At 43.9% G+C, this 10,340-nt stretch overlaps 1 protein-coding gene across 1 annotated transcript; it reads right to left on the reverse strand.

Annotated features, from left to right (window-relative positions):
• Nucleotides 1–780: 780 nt before the first annotated feature.
• LOC138354122 (uncharacterized) lies at nt 781–10,340 on the reverse strand. The gene is made up of 2 exons (XM_069307993.1): nt 10,233–10,340; nt 781–1,308 (listed from the first exon to the last, which is right to left on the reverse strand). Exons 1-2 carry the CDS (start codon nt 10,338–10,340, stop codon nt 781–783), a joined length of 636 nt encoding a protein of 211 aa, XP_069164094.1.

Raw genomic sequence — 10,340 nt, forward strand, 5'->3', positions numbered from 1 at the left:
CTCAGGTAAATTTAGGTAAACTGTCTACACTTATTTTTTTCTCATCTTAAGTTTGATTTACGTTATTATTAGCACTGTTCGCTATAATCCGAAAATTCGTCCCAAATTAATAGCAATTCCAATGGTTAAGACACCCTCCCTACGCTTCGCCAGCGCTCTGACCTGGGTTCGTATCCTAGCCGGGGAGGATTGACTAGGCACCAATCTTGAACTGTAGCCCCTGTTCATCCAGCAGTAAATATGTACCTGGTTTTTAAACGATTTAGCGGATCGTATTCCAGGGAAAATTAGTATTAAGGACCTGCCCGAAACGCTACGCTTGCTAGCGGCTGTACATGAATGTATGAACTTTTGTATCTTGAGATGATTTCGGGGCTTTAGTGTCCCCGTGGCCCGGTCTTCGACCAGGCCTCCACCCCCAGGAAGCAGCCCGTGACAGCTGACTAACACCCAGGTACCTATTTTACTGCTAGGTAACAGGGGCATAGGGTGAAAGAAACTCTGCCCATTGTTTCTCTCCGGCGCCTGGGATCGAGCCCAGGACCACAGGATCACAAATCCAGCGTGCTGTCCGCTCGGCTCCCCAATTATATAATGTATATATAAATAAATGGAAATATCAATCAGGATATAAGCCTAACGTGTATGAATTCACTCTGGCTTCCTGTCCCCCCGACACAATGAATTATTAATTATTATATCACACAAGATTGGTGGTCCGGAGAAATAAAGATTGATGATTAATGATTCGGACGGTGAGAGTGGGAGTAATGTGATTAATCAAATGTGGGGTGAGGACCTGTGGAACACCCTGGCCTGCTGCTGTACCCTGGCCTCCAGTTGTACCCTGGCCTCCTGCTGTACCCTGGCCTGCTGCTGTACCCTGGCCTCCTGCTGTACCCTGGCCTCCAGCTGTACCCTGGCTTCCTGCTGTACCCTGGCCTCCTGCTGTACCCTGGCCTCCAGCTGTACCCTGGCCTGCTGCTGTACCCTGGCCTCCTGCTGTACCCTGGCCTCCAGCTGTACCCTGGCCTCCTGCTGTACCCTGGCCTGCTGCTGTACCCTGGCCTGCTGCTGTACCCTGGCCTGCTGCTGTACCCTGGCCTCCAGCTGTACCCTGGCTTCCTGCTGTACCCTGGCCTCCTGCTGTACCCTGGCCTCCAGCTGTACCCTGGCCTGCTGCTGTACCCTGGCCTCCTGCTGTACCCTGGCCTCCAGCTGTACCCTGGCCTCCTGCTGTACCCTGGCCTGCTGCTGTACCCTGGCCTGCAGCTGTACCCTGGCCTGCTGCTGTACCCTGGCCTCCAGCTGTACCACGCAGGATCATATCTGTTCACTCGTCAATGTCTGGCACTAAATAAAGACTCACAAACCTTCAAGACACACAAATCACCTCGTTAAACACATCCTCACAACCCAGGGAGACTCGCCCCCCTAACAAGCAAGCACACTACCAAACAGAATTAACGACTGCAAACATAAATTCTTATCACCAACCACACACTCGTACAGCTGGAACTATCTTCCAAACATACACACACACACACATCCATGCGAGGCATAAAAACTTAACTGCGCACATGAAAGTGTGTCTGTTGAGTGCGACAAGGCCACTCAGGAGGTCGCTTGTGATTCTGTGTGTCTTAATGACTTCTGATGCCATTGGTCACGATTACCAGTAGTTATCGTTTCTTCTCGTGGTGGGAGAAGGGGGAAGGGTGGTTATGGAGGGGGGAGCGGGTGAAAGGGGAGGGGTAAGAATGTAAGAACATAAGAACATAAGAACAAAGGTAACTGCAGAAGGCCTATTGGCCCATACGAGGCAGCTCCTATCTATAACCCCCCAATCCTACTCATGTACATGTCCAACCCGCGCATGAAACAATCGAGGGACCCCACCTCCACCACGTAACGCGGTAATTGGTTCCACAAATCAACAACCTGGTTACCGAACCAGTATTTACCCAGGTTTCTCCTAAATCTAAACTTATCCAATTTATACCCATTGTTTTGGGTTCTGTCTTTTGTTGATTCTTTTAATTCCCTATTAATATCCCCTTTGTTATGTCCATTCATCCATTTGTAAACCTCTATCATGTCACCCCTAACTCTTCGCCTTTCCAGTGAATATAATTTAAGCTTTGTTAATCTTTCTTTATATGAAATATTTCTAATTTGGGGAATTAACTTAGTCATCCTACGCTGGACACGTTCAAGTGAATTTATATCCATTCTATAATACGGCGACCAAAACTGAACTGCATAATCTAAATGGGGCCTAACTAGAGCAAGATATAGCTTGAGAACCACACCATGTGTCTTGTTACTAACGCTGCGATTAATAAATCCAAGTGTCCGATTTGCCTTATTACGAACATTCATGCATTGATCCTTTTGTTTTAAATTCTTACTAATCATAACTCCCAGATCCCTTTCGCAATCCGACTTCGCAATCTCAACACCATCCAGCTCGTATCTTGTAACTCTATCATCATTACCTAGCCTCAAAACCTGCCATTTGTCAGTAAAGTTGTATTTAGATACATCAGTTGTATTTTACGGATGAAGTTGTATTTTAAATACATGATGATACAACAGATGTATCATCAGATAGAGGGATGGGGGAAGGGGGGTGTTTCCTGCAATAACTAGCAAACGATCATTAGGAGAAATTCACAAGGGCCGTGACGAGGATTCGAACCTACGTCCGAGAGAATCGCAGACGCTGCCTTAATCGACTGAGCTAGCTACGACCATGAGCTACGACATGGTCGTAGCTACCATGTCGTAGCTCAGTCAAATAAGGCAGCGTCTGGGGATGCTCTCGGACGTAGGTTCGAATCCTCGTCACGGCCCTTGTGGATTTGTTCACTTGATACATCACACTATTGTGGTTTCTGTAGATAAACGATCATTATCTTATCGTTCTGGTTTCATATTGTTCTTGTGTGTTAATTAAAGAAGTTATCTAATATTCTCATCATATTCATAATGAGCTTTAATCATCAATAAAGTTAATATTGAGAAAGTAAAGACGGTATTATCATCTTTACTGTTTTAAAGTACTTGAGAAGATGAGTTTATTTACACCTTCAGCTTGTAGCCTCATAAACAAAGGATAAATGCTCATTAATCCAGCCGGAAAAACACCTGTATATGAGTGAACAAGTTTAACACATGACTCGTGGAACTTGTCCGGAGGCTATGTCCATTCCATCCAGCGGTCGACCCCACAGACTCATTCATAAATTTTATCATTCTGTTAATTCAAAACAGGAATTTTTTCAAATATAAATTAATATTATAATTAGTATATTGTGCATATATAGACATTGGTCAGGTGTTTAGGTTCTGTTGGCGATTATTTGTATTTGTAGTACGTGGGTGAAGCATTTACAGCGTTGTGGTTCGAACACCAGTCGTCAGTGAAGCACTTGTTCCGGAAGTGTTTGGACGTGCTGATCAACCAGGCTGTGACTCATACGTCAGGCTGCGAGCAGCCGCGTCCAACAGCCTGGTTGATCAGTCCGGCAACCAGGAGGCCTGGTCGACGACCGGGCCGCGGGGACGCTAAGCCCCGGAAGCACCTCAAGGTAACCTCAAGGTAAGGTACGTCAGCAGTTGTGAGTCGTGTGTAAACTGTTTTTCATTCATAAACAGTTGGGGGTTTGGCGGGTGGATGGAATGGACTTTAGGTTTTTGTTAAAATGACGGTCTGTTGTTTCCTGGACTAACTATCAAACGGCCATTGTTTAAAACGATGGGATAGGTCTGTGGCTCGAATCCACTGAATCTCATTTCTGTGTCGCATCTGATCTCTGTCTCTCCCGCATCTCTCTGTGGCCTATCCAACATCCTATGTCTTCTCAATAATTAATATTTCTTAATTAATAATTAATACATCAATTATTTCCTTGTAAACCTCTAATTATTATCTAATGGGAATCATAGATAATATAAAATATCAAAGATGAGACACAATTATAGAATATAATCTACACTTGATTGTTTCAAGCGTAGGTTAGACATATAAATGAGTTTGTGTGAATTTAAATGTTCTTACGATTAAAATTATTCATAATGGGGAAAAATTGAATGTATATACATGGTAACATATATATCATCAGACCTCATGCAGTGTCTGGGATGCTCCCGGACGCAGGTTCGAATCCTCGTCACTGCCTTTGTGGATTTGTTTATCATCAGCCATTAAATAAGCTCCAAGAAACATAATATAAGGTTTGAGAGCACGAGTTAAAGAGTTCTTTCTGTGCTCTCGTAAGATGGTCAAAGCCTATTGGCAGATATAGCAGAGGTGGAGTGGAGTGAGTGAGAGATTGAGTGAGTGCAGACAGGTGGAGTGAGAGAGCTACAAGTCATTAGAGTGAAAGGGAGAGAGTGAGAGAGCTACAAGTCATTAGAGTGAAAGGGAGAGAGTGAGAGAGCTACAAGTCATTAGAGTGAAAGGGAGAGAGTGAGAGAGCTACAAGTCATTAGAGTGAAAGGGAGAGAGTGAGAGAGCTACAAGTCATTAGAGTGAAAGGGAGAGAGTGAGAGAGCTACAAGTCATTAGAGTGAAAGGGAGAGAGTGAGAGAGCTACAAGTCATTAGAGTGAAAGGGAGAGAGTGAGAGAGCTACAAGTCATTAGAGTGAAAGGGAGAGAGTGAGAGAGCTACAAGTCATTAGAGTGAAAGGGAGAGAGTGAGAGAGCTACAAGTCATTAGAGTGAAAGGGAGAGAGTGAGAGAGCTACAAGTCATTAGAGTGAAAGGGAGAGAGTGAGAGTTAAACTTACACCAAGCGAACGCCACAAATCAAAAGTTAGTGAAACCACTCAGGCTCCGACAGTTAAAAATGAGACTTGAGAAGAGTGAATACCACCCAACTTACGCCCTCACGGATAGAGGGAAGAAGCAGGAAGACTCCTTCCTACTAGGGAGGGAGACAGAGAGGGAGAGTGAGGGAGGACAGGGAGGCTGCAACAGGGAGATGAAACGACTCATCAGCCAAGGAAGATGCATAACCATGGCTCCCCTGACTGATGGCTTGCTCTCTACTTCTCTGGAGATGAATGACTCGCTGCTTATGATGAATTGTGAGTAATGTGAGCGAGGAACCGCAAGGCCCTGGGTCCAGATTCACGAAGCAGTTACGCAAGCACTTACAAACTTGGGTCCAGATTCACGAAGCAGTTACGCAAGCACTTACAAACTTGGGTCCAGATTCACGAAGCAGTTACGCAAGCACTTACGAACTTGGGTCCAGATTCACGAAGCAGTTACGCAAGCACTTACAAACTTGGGTCCAGATTCACGAAGCAGTTACGCAAGCACTTACAAACTTGGGTCCAGATTCACGAAGCAGTTACGCAAGCACTTACAAACTTGGGTCCAGATTCACGAAGCAGTTACGCAAGCACTTACAAACTTGGGTCCAGATTCACGAAGCAGTTACGCAAGCACTTACAAACTTGGGTCCAGATTCACGAAGCAGTTACGCAAGCACTTACAAACTTGGGTCCAGATTCACGAAGCAGTTACGCAAGCACTTACAAACTTGGGTCCAGATTCACGAAGCAGTTACGCAAGCACTTACGAACTTGGGTACAGATTCACGAAGCAGTTACGCAAGCACTTACAAACTTGGGTCCAGATTCACGAAGCAGTTACGCAAGCACTTACGAACTTGGGTCCAGATTCACGAAGCAGTTACGCAAGCACTTACAAACTTGGGTCCAGATTCACGAAGCAGTTACGCAAGCACTTACAAACTTGGGTCCAGATTCACGAAGCAGTTACGCAAGCACTTACAAACTTGTGTCCAGATTCACGAAGCAGTTACGCAAGCACTTACAAACTTGGGTCCAGATTCACGAAGCAGTTACGCAAGCACTTACCGCTATAATAAAAATAATGATAAAAATAATTAATTATTATAACTAATAATTATTAATATCTTCTCAGCTACTACTTTATATATGACTGAGTGATTTCTATAGTCATATAAAATTGATCTCTCACGGCTATACATTTCTCTCACCTCTCAGACTGAGGTAACATATATAAATAATTAGATAATTATATAATTATAACATAGGGTTCAAAGCGTAATTTTCAGTGTTGAGTAAAACCATTACTTAATGTCTCTAGCTAATTTATATTGCAATTTATCAGCTTCATAATACCATTTTGGGGGAAACATTTGCATATTCTACGATATATAAGGACGGTATATAAACTTTAGCTTCATATAATCTATAAATAATCCCCAGTTAGGATTTGAGGGATTTCTTAGCTATTATTTTCCATTTATTCCAGCTTATTACTATTAGATGTATTAGCTTATAGAAAATAATCCTCACCTAGAGGAAAATTAAAATTTCGGGTCTATTAGAGCAAGATTGGAACAGCTGAATGTCAACAAAGACATCAGTGCTTCTAATATGGCTTCCTGAATGATGTCTTAATATCCCAGCCTCTATCCTGGTCTCAAATCCCAGCCTCTATCCTGGTCTCAAATCCCAGCCCCTATCCTGTCTTCATATCCAAGCCCCTATCCCGTCTTCATATCCAAGCCCCTATCCCGTCCTCATATCCCAGCCCCTATCCCGTCCTCATATCCAAGCCCCTATCCCGTCCTCATATCCAAGCCCCTATCCCTTCTTCATATCCAAGCCCCTATCCTGTCTTCATATCCAAGCCCCTATCCCGTCCTCATATCCCAGCCCCTATCCCGTCCTCATATCCAAGCCCCTATCCCGTCCTCATATCCAAGCCCCTATCCCTTCTTCATATCCAAGCCCCTATCCCGTCCTCATATCCCAGCCCCTATCCTGTCCTCATATCCCAGCCCCTATCCCGTCCTCATATCCAAGCCCCTATCCCGTCCTCATATCCCAGCCCCTATCCTGTCCTCATATCCCAGCCCCTATCCCGTCCTCATATCCCAGCCCCTATCCTGTCCTCATATCCCAGCCCCTATCCCGTCCTCATATCCAAGCCCCTATCCCGTCCTCATATCCCAGCCCCTATCCTGTCCTCATATCCCAGCCCCTATCCCGTCCTCATATCCCAGCTCCTATCCCGTCCTCATATCCAAGCCCCTATCCCGTCCTCATATCCCAGGCCCTATCCCGTCCTCATATCCAAGCCCCTATCCCGTCCTCATATCCCAGCCCCTATCCCGTCCTCATATCCAAGCCTCTATCCCGTCCTCATATCCCAGCCCCTATCCTGTCCTCATATCCCAGCCCCTATCCTGTCCTCATATCCCAGCCCCTATCCCGTCCTCATATCCCAGCCCCTATCCCGTCCTCATATCCCAGCCCCTATCCCGTCCTCATATCCCAGCCCCTATCCCGTCCTGGTGTTTGGGAGCGCAATAAGTCATACTGATTAATAATCTAATAATTACCTAAAATTCCTTCATTCTATTTCAAACTTATTTAGGTCAACTTAAGCTTTATTTCTTAACAGTAATTTTAAATTCACATGCCAGTGTTGTACTCTTCTTGAGGTTATCTTGAGATGATTTCGGGGCTTTAGTGTCCCCGCGGCCCGGTCCTCGACCAGGCCTCCACCCCCAGGAAGCAGCCCGTGACAGCTGATTAACACCCAGGTACCTATTTTACTGCTAGGTAACAGGGTCCTCTTGCGCCATTATGTTAATGTTCTGATGCAAATGCATCTTGGTCTAGCGTTGCTGAAGCTCATTAGAAAATTAACTCACGTTACATAAAAAAAACTAATTACGTTATTGCAATTTTCTGTAATGAAAGTAATATTTAAAGAAGAGAAGCCTAGTAATGAAGATGAATGAGGCTTCAATGAGCTGAAGAAAGAAATATATATTGTTTGTGAGTTTTTGCATATTATCAACCCGTTCTCGCACTTTCGTATAGTCAATATTGACTTATTAAATTCGTGCATATGTGACATACTAATTTATTGTGAATATTTTAGTTTACCTTGAAAAGCTTCACAATAAATAGTATGTCACATATGCACGTATTTAATAAGTCAATATTGACTGTAAGAAAGTGCGAGAACGGGTTGATATTATATATCAGTTGGCTGGGCCGGAAGGGACAGAATAAAATAGCAGGATCTTTATTTTTCTTCATTGGAAAGATCTCAACAACGAATGGGAGCCATTTAAAGAACCATTTCGCTCTCAATTGAGCTCAATCTATTGTCAAAAGCCATTACGAGGTCTCCTGTGAATCACATTAGTCATTTAAATTCATATAAATTAATTTATACAAAGTATGGGATTTGTAGTTTTGGAATATATATAGTATTTTATGCATGGAAACATAGGCTACCTTGAGGTTATCTTGAGATAGTTTCGGGGCTTAGCGTCCCCGCGGCCCGGTTCTCGACTAGGCCTGGTGGTGGCTGGACTTGTCAACCAGGCTGTTGGACGTAATCTATTCTATAGAATTTTGGGAAGCCGGTCGGCCGAGCGGACAGCACGCTGGACTTGTGATCCTGTGGTCCTGGGTTCGATCCCAGGCACCGGCGAGAAACAATGGGCAGAGTTTCTTTCACCCTATGCCCCTGTTACCTAGCAGTAAAATAGGTACCTGGGTGTTAGTCAGCTGTCACGGGCTGCTTCCTGGGGGTGGAGGCCTGGTCGAGGACCGGGCCGCAGGGACACTAAAGCCCCGAAATCATCTCAAGATAACCTCAAGATAAGATATAGACGCAATTTATCCTATATGAGCTAGGATGAGTTGAATGTTTAAACATACAGCATCCTTAATTTTTAACTTGTATATAATCTAGAAACTGGTAGATAATAAATGCCATTTTCATGGCTTTTTGTATTTTTGGGTTTTATTATGAGATTTTTGTGCAAATTGAATAGCTATAATTCTAACTAATGGGACTAATTGACTAATGGGACTAATTAATGGGACTAATTAACTAACTAATGGGTGGGACTAATTATCCACTAATAGTTGGGACAATTGACTTGAGAATGGTCCAGGACGGACCGAAACGTCGTCGTCCCTTCAACTTCTAGTGTGTGGTCTGGTCAACTCAATAGATGGGATATATCTGACTGCTAGAATATAGCTGACTCTCATTTCTATATTGAAAAACAGCTAAATAAACAATTCTGTTTATATATTTGTCCACGAAAACATATTTCGGGACATGAGTTTTTATGTTATATTAACTACTAACTGTCACGAACTTTACATATCTATATGTATGTATATCATATATATATATGCATATGTACATATATGTATGCACATATACATACGTATATGTGTGTATGTATGTCTATATGTATATGTATTTCATGCTGACCAAACCACACACTAGAAATTTAAGTGATTTGCATTGTTTGGTCAAACATTTTCAGACACGTTATTTTGACTCATCATCTGCATATGTCTTTCATATCTATATGTCTGTCTGTCTGTCTATCTGTCTGTCTGTCTGTCAAGTTCAAGATCAAGTATGTTTATTGAGACGAGAAAGAAATGCATCTCAAAGGGATATAGTAGCTTAGGCTATTTCTACCCCCTTGTCTGTCTGTCTGTCTGCCTGTCTGTCTGTCTGTCTGTCTGTCTGTCTGTCTGTCTGTCTGTCTGTCTGTCTGTCTGTCTGTCTGTCTGTCCCTCCCCCTCTCTAGGTGGACGGAACACATATAGAGCCTCTTGTTGGCTCTGCAGTTATTGGACCACTAATTGAGAACAGAGTCGTCTGGGTTGGGGGAGATAGGGAAATGTGGGAAAGGGGTAATTGGGGAGGCTGTGGGAAAGGTAAGGCATGGAAAGGGGGAGTGAAAGGATAGTGTATAGGATAGAGAGAGGCAACTGGAAGGGACGGAATAGGTGAGAGGAGGAGATATTGGTTACTCTGGGAGGGAGAAAAACGCAAGTTTTTTCTTTAAATAAATCTCAAATCTCACACAGCGCTGTTGAAGAACAATACCTACATGTTATTGTTGTTCAGCAAGTTCTCTCTCTCTACTACCCGTAACCTTCCCCGTTGTTCTTCCTGAAGAACGCCTGCACCTGTCGCCTACCCCCCACCTTCACTCTGGAGACTATAGCATTGTTCTCAGCGGAATTTTCAGTAATTCTGTGTTCTTTTCCACAGCTTCAGTTCCCAACGTCACTGTTTCTCTGGCTGTGTAGCTGTGTCTCGCTGTGTCCTCCTGGCTCAGGGGATCTTTCAACCCCTATGTATCCTGTGGGGGTCGAAACCCAATACTGGCTTCTTATCTCTAGCAGATTTAAGGATGTTGAGAATTGCAGGATGGTTCAGATACATTGGGATTACCTGAAGTGACCTTGCGGATACCGCCGCTGAAGACGCCAT

This window comes from Procambarus clarkii, chromosome 61 (assembly GCF_040958095.1).
Source record: "Procambarus clarkii isolate CNS0578487 chromosome 61, FALCON_Pclarkii_2.0, whole genome shotgun sequence".
Taxonomy (NCBI): Eukaryota; Metazoa; Arthropoda; class Malacostraca; order Decapoda; family Cambaridae; genus Procambarus; species Procambarus clarkii.

Bases quoted from the DNA above. Each gene is read 5' to 3' on its own strand.
- LOC138354122 (XM_069307993.1), bottom strand. From the start codon at position 10,340: ATGGCGTCTTCAGCGGCGGTATCCGCAAGGTCACTTCAGGTAATCCCA. The intron at 1,309-10,232 runs GTATTGGGTTTC...TGCGTGGTACAG, and splicing joins CTGCTAGAGATAAGAAGCCA to CTGGAGGCCAGGGTACAGCA.